Below are 25,548 nucleotides of genomic sequence, written 5' to 3'. Positions count from 1 at the left end.
CATAGCTCTTTTCTGAACTCCTGCATCTGCGAACTGGCTCATTGCCCTCCATCTTCAGGGTAGGTAAGCTCCATGCTGGCTCAGTCTGTGTCCCTTGTTCACTGCTGTTTGCCAGCACATTTGAGGTGCTTAGAAAGCATTGTCAATATCAGTGAATGCAATAGTGAGCAAATGGATGGGTGCATGTCGCATGGCCCCTTCCATTCCAGCTGGAAGTTGGACGTGGGTAACTCCACCTGGCAATGTTGGAGGCCATGACACCTCCCCTACACTGAGCTGTGTGGACAGGTCTACTGCACAGATGGAATATTTGTGAGTGGCTCTCCCACCTGTGAAATGGGGACCTGAGCTAGTCAGCATTCCTCGATGTGACAAAACACCCCAGGTAAAGAGCTTCAAGGAGGGGGAAGGTCTATTTCTGCTCATGGTTTCACAAGTTTCAGTCTTGTTCAGTTGGTCCTGTTTGGGCCCATGATGGCATATTGCATCATGGGAGCAAGTGACAGAGGAGGTGGACCACCTCATGGCAGCTGGGAAGTGGACAGAGACAGGAAAGGGACGAGGTTATAGTGTGAGCTTCACAGGCATACACTCTGTGTTGTTCTAACCTCCTTCCCCTCGTAGGCTCACCTTCCTAAGGCTCCCATGACCTCCCCAGTGCCATTACTGGGTGTTAAGCCTTTACAGGGGCATTGAAGATCCAAGCCATCATGGGGAGTCTCCTGGTTCCTTGTCTTACTGTCTGGGTGGCTGTGAGGATACTTATGAGAGTGGGACGTGAGACCCTGGGTGGGCTGTGGGCAGACACACTGTTTAGCTCCCGTTTATTAGGTGTTCTAGTTAGAGCTACTATTGCTATGATGAAGCATGATGATCAAAAGTTGAGGAGGGAGGCACTTATTTGCCTACCTCTACATCACAGTCCATCATCGAAACAAGTCAGGATGGGCACTCAAACAGGGCAGGAACCTAGAGGAAAGAGCTGATGTCCAGGCCATGGTAGAGTGCTGCTCACTGCCTTGTTCCTTATGACTTGCTCAGCCTGCTTTCATATAGAACTTATTTACACTGGGCCCTCCCATGCCAATCACTAATTAAGAAAATGCCCTATAGGCTTGCCTGCAATCTGATCTTATGGAAGCATTTTATCAATTGAGGTTCCCAAGTCCCAAATGACTGGCACACTGAGCCACAGTGTTCCTTTTGGCCACCTCTGCTGGGGCAGACTAGTGGCTGGACCTGAGCTGCAAACACCTCTGCAGCCAGCCTATGGCCTGAAGAAGCCTTTATACCATACCCCTGCTTCAGGGACAGAAGGATCCCAGACCATATTCCTAGGCAGAACTGAACACTGTGGTACCATCTGCTCACTGACCCTGTTCCACCCCCACCCATCTCCCTGCCCTGCCTGGGGCTGCAGTATAGATCTCAGTGGGTAGGTGCTGTGGCCCACCTGGAGTCATCGCTTTCTCTTCCCACAACGGGCGTGCCCCGGACAACTTGTGTGGCCTCTGGAAGCCTGTGTGTTCCTTTGTACACAGCTGAATGTATCACGTTAGCATCAAATGAGACAATGTTTACAGAGCACCTACCATGTGGTCCACACTCAATAAACAGCTTTAACATTTTCCAAACTTCTCCAGGGTGTGCTTACCACATCTGTACCCAGAGACATGAGAAGCACCCAGCCTAGAGGAGGATGCCAGAAAGTGAGATGGGTTGGAGTTTCTGAGTACGTGAAAATGATCTGCGGGATGCTGGCACAGAGCCAGGGACAGGGAGCTTGCCTGCCCAGCTTGTGGGACTGGCTTCCTGAAGGTGCTGGTGCTGACCAAAGCTGGGCGTTGAAAGGTGATTAGGAGTCCACGTGGTTGACTGGAGAGCAGGAGGAAGGCGTGACACAGGCGGATACTGAGGTCTCACAGAGGGGCTTGTGGTCTTCAGTTGCAATGCTGCAGTACTGTGAAGAGAGGCTGAGGATGGCGGAGCATCAGTTCTCTAGTAGTTACCTCCTTCCCTGTGCAGCCCATCAAAAATATCAAATGGGAAATTCCAGAAACAAATTAATTCATGTCCATGTGTTTTCAATTTCATACTGTTTGAGTAGTAAGATGAAATCTTTTTTTGGGGGAGGGGGTGAGACTATCTTTTTTTTTTTTTTTTTTTTTTTTTTTTTTGGTTTTTTCGAGACAGAATTTCTCTGTGTGGCTTTGCGCCTTTCCTGGAACTCACTCTGTAGTCCAGGCTGGCCTCGAACTCACAGAGATCCACCTGCCTCTGCCTCCCAGTGCTGGGATTAAAGGCGTGTGCCACCACGCCCGTCCGAGAATATCTTTTTTTATTAAACTTTTTTCATTTATTTTACATACTGACCACAGTTTCCCCTCCCTCCTCTCCTCCCATCCCTCCCCCTCCTATCTATGGCACCCACCTCCCCCATCCACTTCTCTGTCTCTGTCTAGAACGGGGTAGGCCTCCCATGGGCATGAACAAAGCAGGGCACATCAAGTTGAGGCAGGACCAAGCTCCTCCCTTGTGTCAAGGCTGGGTGAGGCAACCCAGCATGGGGAATGGGTTCCCAAAGTCAGGTCAAGTGCCAGGGACAGGTCCTGATCCAACTGCTAGGAGCCCCACAAACAGACCAAACTACACGATGTCACCCACATGCAGAGGGTCTAGGTTGGTCCCATGCAGGCTCCTTAGCTGTCAGTCTAGATTCATAAGCTCCCACCAGCTCAGGTCAGCTGCCTCTGTGGGTTCCCCGTCATGACCTTGACCTCCCTGGCTCATACAATCCCTCCTCCCTCACTTTAACAGGACTCCAGGAACTTGGCCCAGTGCTCGACTGTGGATCTCTGTATCTGCTTCCATCAGTCACTGGATGTAGGTTCTATGATGACAATTAGGGTAGTCACCAATCTGATTACAGGAGAAGGCCAGCTCAGGCACCCTCTCCACTGTTGCTAGGAGTCTTAGCTGGGGTCATCCTTGTGGATTCCCGCAAGTTTCCCTGGCACCAGGTTTCTCCCTAACCCCCTAATACCGCCCCCTATCAAGACAGTAAGATGAAATCTTGTACTGCTTCTTCTGGCTGAGATGTCGTTTGTCTTGGGGTGGAGGGGGTGAGGGAGGGAGAGAGAGATTGACTGATTGATTGATTGATTGATTGATTGATTGCAGAGGTGCCATCCTCGTTCACTTCCCACTGTCTCTCTCTCTCTTCCTGGTATGTCCATGCTGTATACGCTGCCAGCCTGTCAGTCACTTGTAGCATCTTGATCAGATGCTGTGATGATATGAACGTGCTTGTGTTCAGGTGACTTTTATTTTATTTGATAATGGCCCAAGCACGAAAGAGTGATGCTGGAGTTTTAGATATGATGAAGAGGAGTCAGTAAATGCTTTATTTACAGAAAAAGTAAATCAACTCCTCCACCTGGGGTGTGTGTATGTGTGTTAGAGAGTTTCTCTCTTTAGCCTAGGCTGGCCTCAAATTTCTAATTTGTTGGAATTGGTTGATTTTCAAGTTGACTTGGAATTCACAATCCTGCACCAGCCTCCCAAGGGACAACATGTCCACTCAGGTGACCAGGACCTTTGCAGTCTCTCCCTGTGCCGCTTTATAAATATGACTTCATTGTACATTTAGATGTATGGGGAAAGTATGGTGTATATAAAGGATTTGCTACTGTGTGTTTTCAGGCAACCACTGGGGATCTTGAAACATCTGTTCTCTGGATAAGGGGAAGCTGCCATGCATGTCTTCAGAGAAAGCTTGCTCTATACCTGATGTCAGTGGAGGTCCTGGGGTACATCTTGAACGAAACCAAATGAAAAGTGCCCCAGTTAAGTCATGGAAAACACCAGCAGGCTAAAGGAACTGCGAGAGTCAGTGTTGGGGTGGGGCCCTTGGTGTGGGTGGCATTTGAGCAGGGACCTGAAGGAAGTGGAATGACAACCTTAGATGTCAGGGACAAGTTCTGAGGCCAGAGGAGGAGCACAGGATGGGGCCCCACTGTGGAGGACATGGTGTGTTCTGAGACTGACCCAAAGACCTCACATGCAAGATGGACCTTTCCTGATAGACCCCAAGAGAGGCCCTGCCATAGTCTGCTTCCTGTTGCTATAATAAAGACCATGGCTGAAAACTACTTGGGGCTGGGGAAGGGTTTGTTTAGACTGTGTGTCCTGAGTACAGTCCATCACGGAGGGAAATTGGAGCAGGTCCTCAAGCAGGAAGTGAGGCCAGGCCATGGAGGAGTGTAGCTTACTGGCCTGTTTTCATGGCTTGCTCAGTCTTTTTCATACAACCCAGGACCACCTGCCCACCCATGGTGAGCTGGGTCCTCCTACATCAATCATTCATCAAGAAAACGCCCCCACAGACTCACCTACAGGCCAGTTGATGGGGGCATTTCCTCAACTGAGGCTCCCACTTCTCCAGTGACTCTAGCTTGTATCAAGTTGACAAAACACCTGCCCAGCACAGGCCCTAAGTTTGTCTGGACCTAGTCCCTTTATGAATGGTTGGAAATTATCCTGTAGATTGTCCTGAAAGAGCCCACCTTGTGGCTCTGAGAATAAGACAGAGCTCTGCCCTGCACCCTGGAGGTGCTGGGTGTGGCCTAGGTGCAGGAAGCTGACTTCTGCCCATCTCGGGTAGGACCGTCCTCAACTGTTGGGAAAACAGTAACGGAAGCCATCTTGGAGTGTGGTGGTTTTTTTTCTGCTCAGCTGTGCTGATTCCTGATATAAATGACAGGCCTGCGCTCCTGACTTACTAAGGCTCTGCCAGTGCCGCCCCATGCTGTCAGATGTCTTCTGACCCCACCCATCACATCCTGGGTGGCTCTTTCCCAATAGAGACTCATGGGAGGCTCCAAATTATCCAGGACTCAGGGTTTGTTTCTTTTGTTTGACAGCACAAGGAGCCAGTTCTTACAGGTCCCAGCTTTGGGGCTGTACAAATGCTTTGTCCCATTTCTGAAAGCCTTTTCTGGGGTATGTCCACACTAGTTACACATAGCCCAAGCGTGCCCATGGAAGCACCATTTGTGATGGTTTAAAAAAGAAAGAAAGATGACAAAACCACATGTGAAATGTCCCATGAGTGGAATTATGCAGCAGCTATAAAAAGCAAGGCAGGAAAGGTGTCGGCACAGGGGAGCTGCTGTTGGGGTGAGGAGGGGTGAGGTGTGGAGAGCGAGAGGCATATGCAGGCTGAAGAGCTGTCATCTGAAATGGCCCCCCTCTTCCTTGGCTTCTGGAGTCTCTGGATAGCCATATTGATTAGTAATGGGACCAGAGTCTAAATATGAAATTATTTATTATGAAGATGTACTCTACCCACAACCTAAGAGTAGTTTGGTGGTGTTGTTTTGAGTGCTGGCTTTTCAATTGCAAGTTGTCATATAAGGTCTACTGTGGAATGCTGGTGTTCAGAAAGTTTCATGTGGGCCGAGGGTGATAGCTCAGTGCATCAAATGCTGAGGACCTTAGCCTCAAGGCACATAAAAGATGGGTGGACATGCTAGCCCGCATATACTCTTAACACTTGGGAAGTTGAGACAGGGGATCCCTGAGCAAGCAGGGTGGCTACATTCAATTGGTTAGCTCTGAGTTCAGCCAGAGACCCTGCCTAATTAAAAAAAAAAACGGAGAATGATCAATGAAGATACCAGACATCAACCTATGGCTGCCACATACATGCAAACACACATTCATGAGTACCTACACACACATATGCCCACACACATATGTGGTGGTATTGTGTATTCTAATAAATTTATCTGGGGTCAGAGAACAGACAGCCACTAGATACAAAGGCTAGAAAATGGTGGCACTCACACCTTTAATCCTAGCATTCCAGAGATAGAAATCCCTCTGGATCTCTGTGAGTTCAAGGCCACATTGGAAATAGCCAAGCATGGTGACACGCCTTTAATCCCAGAAAGCCAGCCTTTAATCCCAGGGAGTGGTGGTAGAAAACAGGAAGATATATAAGGCGTGAGGACCAGAAACTATCGGGATTTGGCTGGTTAAGCATTCGGCTGGTTAAGCTTTCAGGCTTTGGAGCAACACAGTTCAGCTGAGATTCATTGGGATGAGGACACAGAAGTTTCCAGTCTGAGGAAACAGGATCAGCTAAGGAATTGGCAAGGTGAGATAGCTGTGGCTTGTTCTGTCTCTCTGACCTACCAGCATGGACCCCAATAACTTGCCTCGGGTTTGATTTTATTAATAAGAACTTTTAAGATTCATGCTACACACATATGCCCCCCCCACTCACTAGCATTGCATATACTCGTGTGCTTATGTACACACACACACACACACACACACACACACACACACACACACACACACCTGCGTGAAGAGCAAGAGAGAGAGTTTAAGATTTAAGAGCATTTCATATTTCAAGTTTTCAGATTGGGGGTGCTCCACCTGTGTTTATGTATGCTTGAAAATACACACCTTCTTATCCCCATAGACATGTCTGGGAGGGTACGCAAGACGTCATTTACCTGCAGACCACCCAGAAGTAGAACATGGGGAAAGGGAGTAGATAGTAACAGAGTTTTGCTTTTCTGAGCTCTGCTCTTTCATAGTATTTGAATTTTCCAGTTGCAACTAGCAGCATAGTTATCTTATAATAAAAGCAGGACTCATGATACTGGCGAATAAGCTGTCAGTCATGATTCTCTTTGCTTGTGTGACAGTCCCACTTAGAGCCCTAACCCCATCGTGCTAATATTTACTTATTATCTCATTCTTGTTAATATTAATTCATTTAATTCTGCAGTCAGGTCCAAGAGGTAGGCAGAAGACAAATCTCTATCTTCCCATTAACCAACATAGGGGCTTTGCCTCAACTCATGGACCTGAACCCCAAAGTTGGTCCATCATTGGCTCCCCCCTGCGAGCACCTGCTCTCTGCTCCTCCAGGCCCTGTGTGTGCAGAAGACCTCATCTGTCCCAGGAAGGAGCCTGCTTGTCATTGCCCCTCAGTGAAGCACTGGGGACCTTTGAATACAGCTGAGGAGAAGAGGGAAGGGGTCAAGACACTTGCCAGCTCAAACCAAAGTGGCTCTTCATTGTTACAGCAGGTTGTGGCCTCTTTATTCAAACTGTTGAATATTTAACTGGTTACAACAATGGTGAATGGAGTTTTTAGCAACTAAAATGCAGTAGGTCTGTGTTTCTATAGTAGATTGTAAATCACATACTGCTCGCCAGCCCCTAAGAGATCACACCACTAACAATTCACTCTCTTTCTACCCCCGGGTTCTTGTGCTACCGAAGGTCGAAGATTCTTGCCAAAATCTACTGGTCTGGCTTCCTCACGTCCAACAGAACCTCCCTGCTGGCCCCCACAAATCTCTGAGTGGAGCCAGCCCTCCACTCTACTGCCAGTGACGTTTGAGGTGCAGAGAAGGACAGAGGGGAACCTCTGTTTGCTCTTGTACACCATATGAAACTATCTGTCCTCAGCCATCCCCACCGGAACTGTCTCCTGACCCGGAGCCCCATCTCAGGAAGGACCAATTTGTGTTCTGACATCGTCTGAGCCCCACACTGAAAGCCCCACTGAGGGTCAGACATTGCTTGTACAGAGAGCTATGAAAAGCTGTTTGATGCCGTGGTGTGATGTGGGGATCCAGAGACTTGGGCCTCAGGGCTAGCAGCAGGACTCATTGCGCTGTTGCCTTGGGCTTGCTACTTGCAGCTGCTGGCCCAGCCTTTGTGCAGCAGCAGTAGAAACCAGCCTTGATAAACTCTGCATAGTTGGGGTCTATTCTTGCTGTACATGTGTGACCATTCAGGCAAAAAAATACATCTGAAGTTAGCCAGGAGGCCACTGGCAATTTTAACTGACACACACATAATGGGGAGGAGCCAGCTGCTGCATAGGCCCCCTTTTACATCCTGGTGGCTACAGTAGTAAAAGGGGTTCACTTCCAGGTAGCCCCAACTGTGTACCCTGCTACCACACAGAGCTATCTAGCCCTGCCCCTTCCTTCCACCCACCTGCTCAGAGAATGATTGCAAGGCTGACATCTGCCATGCATGTCACAGGGCATAGAGAGGTCAGAGACTAAGGGGCTTGTCTGCGGTACCTCTCAGGGTGAGCCAGAGCCTCTGATCCCCACCTGCGTCCTCCTGCGACTGCTCACTCTTCTCTTCTGCACCTGAGATATCGTCAGCTTCCCGCTGTATCTCAGGCACAGTGGTATGTGCTTCCCGCATAGAGTTCCACAGCATCCCTGTGCCAATAGCCCTGGGAGATTTTCATTAGATAGGGCATGTTCCTGATAGGCAAGGGAGAGGGAGGTGGGGCTGCAGGAGACTCACAGAAGGTTCCAGCATCTGTACCGAACAAACACACCTGGTGCTTGTGGTTCGTTTTTCTTGGATTGGAAGAGGCTCCTTTAGGAAGTGACTTGGACCTTGTTTTGGAAAGAGCACCTCAGTGTCTGGCTGGGCCAGGTGTGGGGTGTGAAAGTGGTCCTCAGTGTTACCTGCTGGGAAGATGGGAGCTGGCCGATTGATGCTGGCTCTCCCATGCTCTTTGTGACCCTTTCATGGTGGCAGAAAGCATCAGTGAACAAATGACTTCATGCAGGGTCAGGAGCAGAGTGGCTCAGATGGCTGTTCCATCATGACTCCAGATGGTTTTTTAACAGAGTTATAAGAGCATATTGCACTATCAAGATTTGCATGTGTACACACACACACACACACACACACACACACACACACACATACACATACATGCAAACACTCACACAGACACACAGAGATGCACAGAGACACAGACGTAGACGCACAGACACAGACACACAGACACAGACACAGACACAGACACAGAAACAGACAGACAGACACACACACACACACACACACACACACACACCCCTACCTCTGTTCCCCTATGCTCTATGGTCTTCCCATTGAGTGGGCAGATGAATGACATCCAGAATAGGGAGGGGTCCCCAGAGCTGGAGCAACCCAAGGCTCCTTCATGGACCTAGAGGAAGTAAATTCAGATCCTTGGGCTCTTCCTCCAAAGCATGGTGTCTGTGTAGACACGTTGGCTTCATGATTGTTTCACTTACCATGCTCAGCTTTATAGGGTGTGGAAATAGTGACCATTCATAAGCTGTGCTTTGACTTGGGGACTGAGGTTTGTTCCCAGGCTAGAGATGTGTGGCCTATCTTGTCTCTACATTGGGCAGGGCAGGGGCCACAGCTTGAAGTCAGCCTGTAGTCTCTGGGGTGAATGACCAGCACTCACAGTGTGCGGTGTTGCAGCTCCAGGATGCTCAGTAACTGTGCCTAGCCCTTCTTTCCCTCTGGGTGTTCCTGATTGTCAGTGGCTTTATCAGACGCAGCCCGTTGTCCAGGGAACAGTGTTTTCTAAACCTTACTTTGAGCTGTATTCAGTGAGGTGTGGATGCTATCTCTGGGCCATGATGGCTCCGCTTGGTTCATCTGCTCCTGTCACTCCCAGCAGCCTTCGCAGACTCACTTTCTGTTTAGCTGTCAAAGGCATGAAGGAACAGGATGGAGGTGGCCTCTGGCAGACCCCAACTGTGGCTCTCATCCAGCCTCTGTGTAAAGCCCCCTCTATGGGTGAGTGGGGCGCAGGAGGCTGAGTATCCCTGAACTTACAGTTGCTCACTAGTGCTGAGCAATTATAGGCATGGCCATGGCTTGGACAGTGCCTCTGGGCTCCCCCTGGTCCTGCTGAGAAGGTGGGAGAAGGATCTTGGCTCCAGACAAACAACCCTGAGGTCCCATGAGTGAGGACAGATTGTGTTGTGAGGCTGCAGTGAGACCCCAGGATCTCCGCAGTCCTCTGCTTCTCCATCTTCCCTGGGTGTCCTTGTCTCTGGTCTGTAGAACTCTGTCCACTCCTCCCAAGGAGGAGCAGGATTTGAGGGCCTGTCTCTGTGTCCTTGCTGTCTGAAATGTGCCCACTTCTAGACTGTCCCCATCTCCTTTCCCTCCTGCTCCTCTGGTCACACCATACAACTGTACACAGTGCAGCAGAAGAGACATTGAACTGATGTTTGGGAGACAAGAGTTCAAAGTTAGGCTGTGCCACCATCAGCTTTGTGATCGTGGGCAAGTGCATTAGTCAATTTCCTGTTGCTGTGATAAAATACCGTGACCAAGGTAACTTACAGAAGGAAGAGTTCACTGGGACTTAGGATTCCAGAGGGTCAGAGTCCACCAGGGACAGGAGGGATGCCAGCAAGTGGCCCGGTGACTAGAGCCAGAAGCAGAGAACAAACTGGGAATGGAGTGGGTTTGTAAACCCTCAACGCCCACTCCCAGTGATGTAATTCCTTCAAAGAGGCTACACTTCCTAATTTCCCCAAATAGTGACGCCCACTGGGGACCAAGTATTCAAACCCATGAGTCTATGGGAAACATTCTCATTCAAACCACCACAGCAAGTTAAACATGTGTGCGGCACCTGTACTTCTTCTGAATGATGATTGTACAACAAATTTTTTGTACAATGTATTGACAAGCATAAGTTTTTGGGGTTCTTTCCATGCCGTGCCCAATGCTAGAATTAAAGTATCTCCCTTATTTTTGAAAGACGTGCTCTAAACCACAGCGATCCAAAACCACAGGAAAGTTGAACCCTACAGATACAATGTTTTTTCCTACACACCTGAGATAAAGTTTAATCGATAAATTTGGAACAGTAATTAACAGCAGTAACTAATAGTCACATCAAATAATAACATTATAACAAAGCCACCAAATCCCAATTCTTGCACTTTGTGGTCCCTGTTAGGGAAAATAAGGGTAGCTTCTAAGGTGGGTAGCATATAGACTGTGGATACGTTGGTCAAAGGGGCAGTTCATGTCTTGGACAGGATAGTAGCAGTACAGTGAGAGATTTTTGTCATGTTACTCAGAATGGCATACCATTTAAGACTTAGAAATTGTTTCTTTCTGGGATTTCCCATTTAGTATTTTCAGAATATGGCAAACCATAGGTAACTGAAACCTCAGACAGCTGAGGACAGCCTTGGAAAAGCAGAAACACGCTGGGAGGGTGCTTCCTCCTGAACAGCTGTTTAGTAGATTTATTGAGGTTAGAACTTACATGCTATAAGATGAGACCATTCTAAGCACACTGTTCAGTTGGCTTGAGTAAACTTACAGAGGCAACGTCATAACATAGGCTTAGACCATTCCCATCTCCCAGATTAGTTGCTGATGTCGACTGGGTCTCTACTCCTGCCTCCAAGTGACTTCTCATCTGCTTTGTCTCTGTGGACTTGCCTCGTCTAGACAGAGTATATAAATGGAATTGGGTCTTTGGTAATTAGCTTCTTGCAAGGGTCATCTGTGGCATTACATCCTGACTCAGTGCAGGAGGCATGTCCTTAATCTGCACTGCTTAGGACCAGAAGTGTTTCAAACTTTGGATTTTTTCCCTAGCTTTTTGAATGTCTACACCAAGCTTAAACACAAAATAATTTATGTTTCATACACAGCTCATACAGGCAGAGTGAAGGTAACTTGATACAACACTCCCAGTGTGTCTGGATTTTACTCTGACCTGCTTCTGTAAGGCCAGGTGTGGAGTTTTCTATGTACAGTGTCAAATTGCCACACAAAAGTTTTCTGATTTTGGAGCACTTTGGGTTTGGGGTTAGGAATCCTTACTCTGCACCTCATTTTTTTAAAGTGATAAAAACCTATGTCATGTGAACATGGTACATTTTGTTGGTGTCCATGAGTTGATGGATGTTTGAGTGGCTTCTCCTTGGGGGCTGTGAGGACTAAATGCTGTCGGGCACATTAATGTGTGGGTTTGGGGTTGAACATATCTATGTTTTCTACTTCTGGGCAATACGTACTCAGGAGCAGAATTACCAGGCAGATTCTTTTTAATTTAAATCTAGTTCTTATTCTCTTATTCTCTTATTCTCTTATTCTCTCTCTCTCTCTCTCTCTCTCTCTCTCTCTCTCTCTCTCTCTCTCTCTGTGTGTGTGTGTGTGTGTGTGTGTGAGAGAGAGAGAGAGAGAGAGAGAGAGAGAGAGAGAGAGAGAGAGAGAGAGAATGAGCATGTATGTTTGGGGGCAGAGAACAGCTTTTAAAAGTCAGTTCTCTCCCACAGCACGGTTCCAGAGATTGAACTTGGGCCATCAGGCTTGCATAGCCAGTGTCTTTACCTGCTGAACCAACTTGTTAGCCTGAATTGTTAGGTATCTTGTGTCTAATGTTTTACAAAAGTGCCAGGCTGCTTCCCAGGGCCGCTGACCTAGGCTACATGGCTATGATTTATGAGGCTCTGTTGCTTCTGCTGTCTGTTGCATTGCAGCCAATCTGCTGGCTGGGGTGTGGGTGTTACTATGGTTTTGTCCTAATCTCCTTGAAGGATGCCTTTAAAGGCATCTGGGGAGCTCCAGGTCAGACAATGTGATTGGGGTGTTTATTTCAGGTCTTCTAAGAGAATCCCTAGGGATGTCTGGAGTGGGCAGTGTTTTCCTGAATGAGGTTCCACTGTGGGCTGAGAACTCAAAGTGTCTTGGAGAAGCCACACGGGTCAGCAAACTACTGGCCAAGTCCCTGTTTCTGTAAATAAAGTTTTATTGGAAGAGAGCCCACACTCACTCATTTGCAGATTGCCCCTGGCAGCACTCACGCTGCAGGGACAGAGCTGGTGGCTGGAATGGAGATAGATGCCTTGCAAAGTCTGGAGCATTTGCCCTCTGACCCTGCATAGAGCTGTGTATATGCCTGGCGCACAGTGATATGCCAGCATCATGTGTGGATGGTCCTGCTGTGGGGATGGGAGCAAGGAGGCATGGAAAGTGGGCCGTACTGTCTGAACCGGAGTGGTGGGGTGGGTAAAATGTTGTGGACTTGAGGGGATTGGGAAGGAGGTTCCCTGAAGAAGAAACAGGAGAGTGGAGACAAGCTGGGAGCTGATGGGAGACTTGCTTAGCTCTCAGGGACATTCTCTGGAGACAGAAGAAACTCGAGGCAGCCCCAGAGACTCCACACCAAGGATTCTGGGGGTTCTAACACCACCCACCAGATGTACTTCTGATCTGGCTGCCCCTCAAGACAAGGCATTCACGTGGAGGAAGGGTCTCACTCTCCATTCCAGCTTGGTTGGGGGGGGCAGGGGCTGCACTATGGACATGGTAGGAGCCCCCCAAACATGGGAAGAGTGGGTGCCTGAGTCCATTCCCGGAAGAGTGTGAGTAGAATCTGAGCAGTAGAATCCAGAAGGCAGCCCTGGCTCCCCAGAGGGGCCAGGGAAGCACACTTGTTTTGGTGATAGGCCTTTTTTTGTTGTTGTAGTTGGTTGCTTCGGGAGACCAGCACGGCTATTTATAGCCTAGCCCCTCGGCGGGCGCCAGCTTTTAGGGCGGTCTCCATGTCCCTGCCAGCACTTTCCCACATGGCAGGTTAAAGAAAGGTGATCTGTTCTCAGGCTCCGTGCACGACATGAAGATGAGGCACCCCCAGTGGAGGGTGGGAGCTGTCCCTTGCAAGGCCTCGCTCGGGCTCTAATGGAGGAAGGGACAGAAGGAGAGAAGGGGCCAGTGCTGGTCTCCAACTCTGTAGCCTTTGGTCAGAGCCACCTCATCCTGAGAAGCTGTTGCCTTCTGGCCAGAGCCAGCACACAAGGTGAACCACTTAGAGGTACAGAAGAGGGGTGCTGCAGGAACCCACTGGGGGTTCCAGATGCTTCCTTTAGGTCCTCAGACACCCTCCCCTTGGTAGGTCTCCACCAGGCAGCTGGTGTCAGCCAAAGAACTTGGCTCCAATCCTGTAATCCCACCCTGGGCAATGGCTTCACCAGCCTGGGCCCCATTTTTACCATTCATGAGGGCACAGTCAGTACTTAATATCTGGGTTCTGAATCTCACATTTCAACCAAGCGCAGACTGAAGATACTCAGGAAAAAAAAAAAAAAAAAAGAATCGCATCTGTTCTGAAAACGTATTGCGTTTTCTCCTGGTCATTAGTCCCTAAACAGCACAGATCAGCTGTTTGAAGGGCACCGTGCCCTACGAGGTGTTATCAGTACTTGGGAGATGGTTTAGACCACACAGCAGGCTGCACTCGGTTCCATGCAAATCCTTTACCAAGCTTTATAGAAGGGCCTGGCATCAGCAGGGTCAAGATTCAATGCTCCATGGACATAGAGGATGGTGGAACCAACTCCCTGGCAGTAGTTGTTTGCTATGAAGATGAAGTGAAGTGAGATGGGTGCCCTACCCATAACACCTGTCCCAGCCCCCTCCCCTGTCAGCTCCTCCCATTCATTCCTCAGTTTCTTAATAGGGAAGCACATTGGACCAAGCTCCGGGCTTGGTTCCTATCACCTCCTCTCTCTCTCTCTCTCTCTCTCTCTCTCTCTCTCTCTCTCTCTCTCTCTCTCTCTCTCTCTCTCTGCTGTGGAGAGGTCCTTCCCATCCCTCCTCTCATGCTCGTCCTCCTGTGTCTGGAACTCTTCCCTCCCTCATGGCCTTTCTTCTGATAGCTCTTATCCTCTGTGTCCCGTTAGCCCCTCACACCTCTAACCCAAGAGCTTCGCTCCCCGAGAGAGCCACCTCACTGAGGCCTCTCCTCCCGTCCATTTCCCCTAGGTCTCCGCTGCAGAGCGAGGCTCTCTGTCTTGATGGTGGCTAGGTCGGCCCCTTGCCCCTGTATTCCCTCTGCGTTGTCTTGGAGGTGGCCTTCCCCATGCTGCCCAGCCTCTCTGTCTTATCTATGCCTCCCTGAGGGGTTTTCCCTTCCTTCTGTGCCCTGGACTTGGGGTTCTGGGGACTAGTCAGAGACCATCCCTCTTTTCCAGTTCTCTCAGAAAGCCCCAGGCTTCAGGTATGACCCTTTTCCCTGCCTCTGTTTCCAAGTTTTGGATCCAGACTTTTCGGTTACCGAGTGTCCTACCTTGAGCCACCTGAGCCTAGTTTTTTGTCAACTTGACACAGTCTAGAGTTATCTGAGAAAAGGGAACCACAGCTGAGAAAATGACCTCATCAACTGGCCCGAAGGCAATTTCTGTGGGACATCTTCTTGACTGATGATTAATGGGGGCGGGCCCAGCCCGTCATGGGTGGTACCAACCCTGGGCAGGTGGATAAGAAACCAGGCTGGGCAAGCCATGTAGAGTAAGCCAGGAAGCAGCGTTTCTCCATGGCCCCTGCTTCAGTTCCTGCCTCTGAGGTCCTACTCTGTCTTCCCTCTGAGGTGGACTACAAGCTGTCGGATGAAATAAACCCTTCCTCTCCAGGTTGCTTTTGGCCATAGTGTTTTGTCACGGAACTAGAAAGCTAACTAGGACGCCATCTTGTCTTAAAGAATGGCGGCCACCTGCCGCTTTCTCCTCTGTTCTTGTCTCACTGCTGTTCCTCTGGACCTTCCCTCCTCATCCATGGTCTTCTTACTCCAGGCAGTCACCTTCTGCCTCTGCCACTTTCAAACTCATCCGCCCCTCAACCCGACACATCCTACCTTGATCCCAACCCTCCCCATTTACTGTCCTAAGGTGAAACACCCCACGTTACCCCACCTTTATAATCCATTCTTCCTGATACAGCTGAAGTTGGGTTTCCAGAAGCACCTCCCTAACCTAACAAGCCCTCTTTAGACTCTTCTCAGCTCCCTGACACTGCAAAGCGCATGCTCTGCCTCACCTACACCTCTGCTTCCACACTGGCCGCACATGCCTCCCTGCACCCTTTCTGGCCTCCAGCTTTTGCTCTGGCCTGACTTTCTGCCCCCAAGGCCTCTCTCTGCCTTCTTTGCTTTCTTCTTACCTTGTGGCACCCCCACCCACCCCCACATTCTGACACTGGTGTTGACTCTAGTGACAGTGTCTCACTGTGCCTTGAGGCTTCACTGTTCTCTCCATGACTGGCAGTTTCCTTATCTCCCTTTTCCACTGGGTCTTGAGCTCTCATGGGACCTGTAGACTTGGCACAGCATCCACCATCCCAGCGGTGCTCAGTAAGCGCTTGGGTATAGCCATCCTTGCAGTAGCTCTGGGTTAGAGCTGGAGTTAGTGAGCTGGAAGGAATGCAGAGTTGATGTTGAGGTTCTGGGAGACCCAAGGGCTAGCATGGAGGCTGCCAAGTTCCTACCCAAGCTCCATCACTTGCTGATGTAACTCTAGCCAAGTTCCTTAACCAGTTTCCCCATCCTTGAAGCAATAATAATATGTCCCTGTCTCAAGGCTCATGGGATGGGTTAGATGCTTTCGTGCCTGGTCAGCCTTTGGAGGGAGGTCCCATTAATGCCTTTTTACAGATGAGAAAGCTGAGGCCCAGAGAGGTGATGTTCCCCAACCAAGGAGGAGTACCTAGAGGGAAGCAGAGCTGGGCTTGAACCCAGCTGTTTGGTGTGGCCAAGGGCTGGAGACACCTGGCCTTATCCCTCCAGGCTGAGATCTCGGCCTCTAGGTAGAAGTCTCCAGAAATATGCTAAAAGGTGCTCATTCTCTCGTTCTCTCTCTCTCTCGTTCTCTCTCTCTCTCTCTCTCTCTCTCTCTCTCTCTCTCTCTCTCTCTCTCTCTCTCTCTCTCTCTCTCTCTCTCGGGCTCTGCTCCAATGCCATCGCACAGTGTTCACTTAGTGTGACTTGCATACAGTCATTTCCCCAAGGAGCTCTAGCTAGTCCTGAGTGCTGAGTGCGTCCGCTCCGGGCACAGTGTCCAGAGGTCCGGTCCTGGGTCCTTGCCGGCCAGCATGTTGGCAGCAAGCTCTTCCCCATTCAGCCACCTCTTGTGCTCCAGTGCTTTATGGGGGAGGGTCATTAAGAAAGCTTTTTCCCAGGAAGAGCTGTGCCTTCACCGAGTCTCTGCTGTGGAGTGCCCAGCCCCCACACTGTCCAAAGCTGCCCTTGTAGGTTTCAAAACAAGCCCACAGCCCAGCAAGCTGAGAATCCCCCGTCCACTGAGCTTGCTTTTCTCCAGAACCTGCTGGATGATAATCGGCACTGGTTGAACATAAAGAAAACAGTTTGAAGATGTTTTCAAATCGAGTCTGATGGAACAAAAGAGCAGTTCATCCGCTATGGCTTTTTGTGTGCTGCTTCCCAATTGGGAAATGAGGTTGTTCAGTTAAGTGAGGGGGCGCCAGAGGCCGCTGAGGCTTGCAGCTTCCACAATGTGAAGAGGGGCACGCAGCCAGCTCACTCCTAGCAGGCCTGCTCCCCTCTTCCTTTCTCTGTCCCTGTGTTTTCAGACTTCAGATCCCCAATTCATCAGACAAGTCCACCAGTAAGAAAACACACATACACACCCCTACCCGCTGGGTAACCCGTATGTATTTTCATGAGCTGTCCCAAACCTAGACTAGACAGATGCAGAGCATGCCATGTCCATGCACGGGGACCTAAGGCTATTTATTACTCCTCTCTAGTCAATGGGCTGTCCTTTGAGGTGTAGCAATTTGTATGACAATAGATGTACATCTGCTACTGGGTTCCCAATACGCAGACAGGAGAGGCATTGGGCACCCTGAAATTTCATGCACGATTTAGGGAATGATGATATTTCTAGCAAGAAATTTTATCCCTGCAGTAACTCTCAAAAACCAAGAAAAGAATATAGTTGCTTTTCACCTTTGAGTAATGCTTGTTACTGTGGCAAAACTGGATCCATCCTGACTGCTACAGAAGCCCCCAAAAACTTCCTGTAAGAAATTATAGATAAGGCGGATCTCTGTGAGTTCGAGGCCAGCCTGGGCTACCAAGTGAGTCCCAGGAAAGGCGCAAAGCTACACAGAGAAACCCTGTCTCGAAAAACCAAAAAAAAAAAAAAAAAAAAAAAAAAAAAAAAAAAGAAATTATAGATAAGGCATACTTTGAAGTGTGAGTAGAACTGAGCCAGGAGAGGAAGGGAGAGGAGATTTCATCCCCCCAATTCCTGTCAAGAAAATGGCAAAGTTAAAAATGACTCAGGTGGCAATTGTCACACTCTTCTTCATTACCAGGGTCCTGCTTCTGGGGGTCCAAACTTTTTTCATTTAGTAAGAAATTCATATAAGACATGGCCCACTGCTCCCAGGGATCTACTTGGCAAAGATGCTTCTCAGCTTCCTAAAATTCAGTAGAATTTTAGGTCTTTACAGACTCGTAAGGTCTTTGTGAGGTGTGAGATCCTCCAATGAATTCAAGCTGAAGACCGCTGAAGCAGAAACTGTGGTTGTTGTTGGGCCTGGCCAGCTGACTCCTTCCTTCTTACTGCAGTCCTCTTTTGCCCAGCTTCGCCTTCTTGAACATACTGACCTTCTGTTCTCGGAACCTAAGGTAGTGCCCAGCACATAGTAGGCCCCTAGGAGATATGCACTTAGGGTGGTTGCTCCCGTTTCTTCCAGCCGTGAGCTGGTTTCTAGTAACCCTGTGGCTGCCCACAGTCTGATTTTGTTTGGGGGCCTGCCTGATTTCTCCAGCAGGGGCTGGGGCTGCAGGGAGCCTGCTGACCAGTGCTAATTGGTGTCATTGAGTAATTAATGCAGAATCAGGCCCGAGCTGATTCCCAGGGAGACAGACACTGAGGGTGGCTTTCATGCTTGGTGGGATGGGAGTTCCTTTCTCCGGGGACATTCTCAGAGCACTGAAGGCAACTGGCACCGTCTGGTGGGGGTGGCTTGGCAGCCAGAATGGGGTTCGTGGAGCAAGTGTAGAGGGGGTTTGTGCTGGTGCCACGGTTGGACACAATATGGAGCGTGGCAAGTTTGACTTTAAAGAAACACAACCCCAGGGTGGGCTCTGGGAGCCAGGCATGCGTCAGCCCTGAAGAATTGATGGGCCCTTGGAGAAGGCCATGGGAGACAGTTACGGCATAGCTGGTGTCCTTACTACTCTATGGCCTGGGTCCTCTTGGTATGGGCACCCCTCTGCCTTAGCATGGGTCTCCTCTCTACTTCTCCCACCATTTCATCTGCCCTCTGGCCCCAAATGCACCACACCCTTGTATCTAGACATTTAAAGGTTTCACTTAACCTAGAAGAGTCTCCTTTCTTCAGAGTATAGATCTTACACTCCTTCTCCCAGGAGGCTTCCGGGGGCTCCCTGCAGCAGTGAAGATTGGTTGAGGTATGTTGCAGTAACAAACCAGAGATACGAGAGATGCAAACGACAGTCTTCACTTATGCTGGCCCTGTGCCTTGGGCAGTCCTGTAGGAATGGGGCTACTAGAAGCCTCACCTTGACACTCTTCCATAGTCATAGCAAAGGGAGGAAAGGCATCTGGAGAACCATGACACCTAGCTCTAGAAGCTTCTCTCAGATTCGACACATGTTCCAGAGTCCTGTGGCCACCCTTGAGTTCAGCAGGGCAGCAATGTGTAATCTCCTCTTAAGAACACAGACTATTTATAAAGCAGTGTATTCTCCTAGATACGCCAGACTCAATGGGGTGATTCCTAAGTCCATTGTGCCACATGTTTTTTACTTTTTGACTAGAACATGGTTCCACAAAGTCACAGACTGGGTCTTGTCCTTCTCAGAGGCCTCCTGCCCAGCCCAGCGTCTCACAGTTAGTGAATGATGGACGATGGTGGGTGGGAGTATTGGAGAGCAGCCCATCCTTGTTCCTCTATTGCTCTGTCTCTGCCACAGGTAGGGACACAATGGGACACCTTCCGTCCAGTGACTCCCACCCTCTCTCCACAGGCGCCGGGTCTTGGCTATATCTGATGGTATTGAGCATATTGGGAACCTCCGTTGGGAGTTGGCATTGTGTCTCTTGGCGGCCTGGACCATCTGCTACTTCTGCATCTGGAAGGGTACCAAGTCGACCGGAAAGGTAAGAGTTAACTGTTGAGCAGCTGGCCACAACTAGAGATGGTTTTTGCACATGCTAACAAGTGACCTATAGATCACCGAGAAGCTCATGTTGGACATACCAGCTCGGGACAAGGAGTCCACCTGGGAGCCAAGAGCCAGCTCCTTCATGTAGCTGCCACACACTTCAGGGCTACCCTGCTTTGCTTGAAGCTTTGGATTTCTCCTCTCTGAAATGCCAAAGCCTTATCCCACCTCTTTGGGTGAGTCAATGTATTGAAAACTGGAATATGCCCAACATCTGGGGCCATAATTCTGCTGCTGCTGAGCCGGACTCCAGTTACATACCAGGGCAGACAATGCTGGCCTCCCCACTAACCATCCTAGGTGTCTATGTCTCACGTTCCTGCAGTGTGGAGGAGGGAGCAAGGACTTCTGTCTTGCAGCCTTGCCGAGCTAGCTGTACCAGGTGCTCTCCAGGGTCCCAGGGGAAGAGAGGGGGAAGACGATGGCCAGCTCTGAGCTGCCTTGGAACTGTACGAGTCTCCTCCACTGGAGGGCTGCTGGTCAGAACCTGGGCCTCTTCCAACTCCAGGGGGCCTTGGGTCAGAGCACAACATAGACTCTCCACCTCAAGATTGACATCTGTGGCCATGCTCAGCTCGGTTGTGTGCTTTACAAAAAGAAGGAACTAAAGGAAAAGAGTTAATTCACTGGCAATGTCTAGAACTCAGGTGTTCTGGTTGGCCACCATCCCCCACTGACCCCTGCTGCTCCTACTCCTGTGACTGAGGATCCGAGACCACCAGTCTCTTGTCTGTGACTCATTCCATGTGCTTGTGAGAAACGGGAAAGGGAACATTCCTGTACCTGAGCCTCCCCGACTCCACCACTCTTCACGGATGTGGGTGACACAGGTAGTTGCTGGTCACCCGTGTTTTAAGTTCTTGACTGGGACGAGGGCTAGAGGGGAAGCCTCCAAGCACTGAGGGATCAGCAGCTCTGAGTCCCTTAGTGAAAGCTCTCCCCTGAGGCCCCTCGGGGGTGTGGGGGGTGTGGAATGAAGAAACTGCTGAGCGTGGGAGACAGGGTGGCCCGCAGGAGGAAAGCTGGGAAGACGCAGACACAGGAGAATGACACATGAGCAAGGCAGTGTATGCCGAAAGGCTGTCATGGAGGTACCTGGGAACCTCAGCAGTAGAACAAGGACATTTGTGTCCCTCCAGCCATGGTGATCAGCTGGCCTTTGCCTTCTGTGGGTTACGATGCCATAAAGGCGATATGATCCCTCTGCTTTTGCAAATAAGGAGTGCTTACCTTTTTGCTCCATGTTAGACTGTCACCTTGCTCTCCCTATGTCTCTCCTTGCTGTCTTCTCTAGCTGAAGAAGAGGATAACTGGATGGTTAAGAGCCAGCCTCAGTGGCTGGGGAGCTGGCTCAGCAGTTAAGTGTGCTTGGAGCTCTTCCAGGGGACCTGAGTTCAGCGTCCAGCGCCCATGTTAGGTGGTTCACAGCCTCCTGTAACTACAGCTCCATGGAATCTGGTGCCTCTGGCCTCCACAGGCACCTGTGTTCACATGTGCACGTACACACACACACACACACACACACACACACACACACACACACACACACTTTTAAAAATAAATCTTAAGGATAGCAACAACAAAAAAATCAGGACTCGATCACTATGAATCAATCACCTGGAATCAGTACTCAGTCATCATGTCTGTCGTTCACTGGCTATGTTATAGAGTGCTCAGATTAATATCTCTGAGTCTCAGTTTCCCTTTTATAGAATGAGATACATGAGCTGGCTGCATGATGAGACAAAGGGTATGAGGTTGTGTGTTAGGGCTGAACAGTGTGAGGAGTTCACAGGAAGTGCTGAGTGAATGGAGGTGTTCAATAATCTTGTATAAAGATAAACGATAATTTAAGGGGTGGTTTCTGAGATAGTGGTAGTGCTCACCTGTACCTCAGTGCTTGGGAGGCTGGGCGGGAGGACTGAGTTCAGTCTTCCTGGGCTGCACAGCAAGACCCTATTTAAGAGGAGGAGGAGGAAGAACAGGAAGCGAGAGGCAGGGGAGAAGAAGAAAAACATTAAAAATGGGTTCTGACTCCCGCTGTGGACTGGCATAATCCAGTGGGTTTTGCATTCCTATTATATTTTTACTTATCTATGTGTCGTGTGTATGTGTTGGGGAAGGGGGCGTCAGAGGACAACTTACGGGAGTCTCTTTCAACCGTGTGGTCTGAGGGATCAAACTTACACTGTCAGGCTCGGCAGCAAGTGCTTTCCCTGCTGAGGCCTCTTAGCAGTCCTCAATAGGTTTCTAAAAGTGAGGAAAACTCACCCTGTACCCTTCCCAGTAGGTCGGTGGGCATGCCTCAGGAAGCTGAGGGGAAGAGCCACCAATACTGCCTCTTAGAGGCTGTGCCTAGATCAGTGGGCTTGGCTGGGCCGCAGTGATGTGTGGCACAAGGAGAGCCAAGGGAGCTGTCCGTATGAGCCTGGCATGCGGCCACAACAAGACACGTTTACACTTAACCTTTGCACGGACCATGTGCGGTTGTCCGGGGCGGTGGGCAGCCCAGGTGTTGGAGAAGTCCTGTCGCAGGACTGGGCTCTAGGAAGGGCAGGTGCAGTCTGGGGGCAGGGTTAGATGAAGCTGCCAAGGAAGAGGAGAGGCAGGTGTGTCTCTAGCCATGTTGTCCCTTCCGGCCCTTCACTTGGCGGGGGATGGTACATCCCCGCTTTGTGGGGAATTAGTGTTCTGTTTCTCAAGTGGAGAGCCAGTGACTGAGTCATCAACCAGCCTGGTTACAGGTGTCTTGTGACTGTGCCTCAGCCTCACCTCAGGCACTCTCAGACTCTTGGTTTTTGTGGCCTTGAACTTGCTGTGTAGTTGAAGATGACCTTAAACTCTTGGTCCTCCTGCCTCCACCCCTGAGTGTCGGGATTACAGACGTGTGCCACCACACCCATTGGCATACCCTTGACTAACAGGTAGACCATTGTGATATTGTGAGGGGCACACCTTCCCTGGCCCCCTTTGTCACAGCTTTAGAAGCGACAACCACAGCTGCAGTCATAACCGGAGTTCACTGTGTGGAGTCTGGTGGTGGTGGTGGCACTCAGGCCTTGGAACATCCCTGCAAGGTGGGAGCTCAGTAGCCCTGTTTGCAGAGGCAGCAGATGAAACACCTAACTCAGTCACCCTCAAGCAGGCAGCAGCAGCAGATGGGGCTGAAATCCAGGCACTGGTGACTGCACAGCTGCCCGTGTTCTGCATAAGGGCACAGTCACACCACCTGCAGCATCCTGAGGACGGCCATGGCTTCCTTGTGACCTAATTCGGAAGAGGTTAAAGAGACTGCTTAGTACGTAGTAGGTACACAGGGGTGGCTGCATATGTCTGAACAAATGCTTCTCAAGGCAGTACTGATGCTGGATCTGGTGAGCTGATGGACCATACTCTTGCAGGCTGGCGTCCATAGGATGCTCCCCATGTCCGTCCCCAAGGCCACAGTGACATGCAGGATGAGAGCCATTTTGCCAGAACTAAAACTCCTTAGGCTAAGGCATCGAGCCCACACCACCCTGACTTTATGTATGGAAAAAAAAAAAAAAAAAAAAAAAAAAAAAAAACTGAAGCATGGAGTCCAAAAAGGGACTTGTCCAGTGTCACAGAGCAAGTGTGCCAGGCCAGGCGCTTAGCTTTTCATCAATGGTGGGGTTCCAAGGTCACACCTAGCAACTTATGAAGAACAAGGGGCCAGGAATTGTTGGGTGCACTCAGTGGTGGGTGGGTGGGTGGGGTATATGGCATGGGCTAGCTTCTGTCTTTTACCCACTGCATATCTTGGATATGAGTCCAGAACCTAGAGGTCTCTTGAGTTTTGTACAAAAACATCTGAAAAAACATGGGGTCATCTGAGGTGTCCTGTGTAGGCAGCAGTTACCCCTGGCCCCAGAATGGGAACCCCGGCAAGAGCTGTTTGCATGGCATTCCTCAAGGATGGAGGCATCCATCGTCTCTGGACTGTCCAGGCCTCTGGATATGGTGGCGTCTTCCTCTTCATCACCTTCCTGAAGATCCAGCATGCCTCCCAGAGCCAGAGCTCATCAGACATGTCTAGTTGACATGTTCATTAGTGTGAGAGAAGTTCCTGGTCCCTCCTATTACCAAGCTAAAATACTGCTTCTGACTTTAGCACAAATTCCTCAGTTCTTCCCATGATCAGGGAGGCAAATACTGCTGTCATGACCTCATAATCAATGGGTCTGGGAACAGATCACCAACATACAGATCCCAGGGGGAGCTGTGACATACCACAGGTGAAGTCCCCATAGCACTATGTAACAGAGACAGTTTCAAAATGGCTATGATAGGCCACAAGGCCTTTCTGGCATTGGTATCTTCCCCCAGAAGACATCTGACACCACAGAGGCCAGCACTCAGTACCTTCTGGGGTCTAATGAGCAACCCCAACCCCAGAAGATGCTTCTTCAAGAGGAATGGATACAAAAAAAAAAAGGGCTCTGCCACCTACTTGTTGCTTCCTAAGCCTGGTGGAGTGCACGGATGCCACTCTGTGCCAGTGAAGACAGTGGACAGTGTGGTCCTTGATGAGTTTGCAGTGTGCAGCCCTCAAGGGTAGGTAATATGCAACCGGTGAGAGTGGGCATGCTAATATAAGCAGTTGTAATTGAGTGCCCGGATGTTGCTCCTCAGTAATGCAGCAGCTGAACAAGTCAGATCCTGAGAGCTTCCAGAGCCTCTACAGTGTGTTCGCCCCGGGGGCATCTTTGTTTTTAAACTCTTACAAGTCATGGATGATCGTAAAGTTGGCCCAAGGCTTACCATTGACCAGGAGCATCACTAACATTCAAATTCATGTCTTTGCCTCTTCTGTGCCATCGGTAAGGAACAGTGTGCAGATTCAAGGACAAGACCTTGGTTGTTGTTCTGAGGCCACGGGAGCAGTTCATTCATCACTTCCTCTTCCTGCCTCAGAAAAATTGTCGATATTTCCATGCCGTTTCTTCTCTCTAGATACTGTGGAAGCCCCCGAAGTTTCCTATGGATTAAAAAGGGACCTGAATAGTTAATCATATTGTAAGTCCTGAATGAACAAGGCTCGTTACCCTCCAGGTGATAAAGTGTCACTGTGGAGGACTGAGACCGAGGACCCAGATCATTGATGTGACTGATTTTCCTGTGTCCATACATCTACCAAAGTCGCCATGCTTGCCTCTGCTCTCAGCCCCCCCTTGCACAAAGCCACTAAGTCGTTTTGGTCAATGCCACTAACCTCTCGTCCAGTTATTGGCCAAGTCCGCTGACAACCTTTGTACAGACACAAACACACTCAAGTGCCGTGTGTCGATGAAGCAGAAATTGCAAGTGACGTCTTGAAGCCCCTCTCCCACACCATCCGAGTGGAACACTGCATGTGTGTTGATGTTTGCTGTTCCCTCACGTGAAGCTCTGTGAATTTCAAAGCTTTTTGTCTGCATTCTCCCATGGTGGCTTTGCTAGGCCTTCATCTAACCCAGCAGCTGGCCAACCGCTGCTTCAGCAGACCTGACCCACTGCCTGTGTCTTTAAACTGCACCTGTTCACCCCAGTGTCGGCCAGCTACTGCACATGGTGGGACCGAGGAACTGCAGGGGCCGTGTGGCCCACAAAGATGTGGAGCATCCCTTATCCAAAAACCCGAAGTCCAAAAATATTCCAAAATCCAAAGCTTTCTGAGGGCT

The 25,548-nt window shown here is 49.8% G+C and overlaps 1 protein-coding gene across 1 annotated transcript in view; it reads left to right on the top strand.

The window, feature by feature from the left end:
- Positions 1 to 25,548, top strand: part of Slc6a11 (solute carrier family 6 member 11) — a 115,967-nt gene that overhangs the window by 12,919 nt on the left and 77,500 nt on the right. The window contains exon 5 of the mRNA XM_028863961.2: positions 19,670 to 19,802. Coding sequence (XP_028719794.1) covers positions 19,670 to 19,802 — 133 coding nt within the window. The remainder of the gene's footprint in view (positions 1 to 19,669; positions 19,803 to 25,548) is intronic.

The sequence above is a fragment of the Peromyscus leucopus genome, chromosome 3, assembly GCF_004664715.2.
Source record: "Peromyscus leucopus breed LL Stock chromosome 3, UCI_PerLeu_2.1, whole genome shotgun sequence".
NCBI lineage: Eukaryota > Metazoa > Chordata > Mammalia > Rodentia > Cricetidae > Peromyscus > Peromyscus leucopus.
The sequence above is the reverse complement of the archived record's forward strand: the minus strand, read 5'-3'. Positions and strand labels throughout refer to the sequence as shown.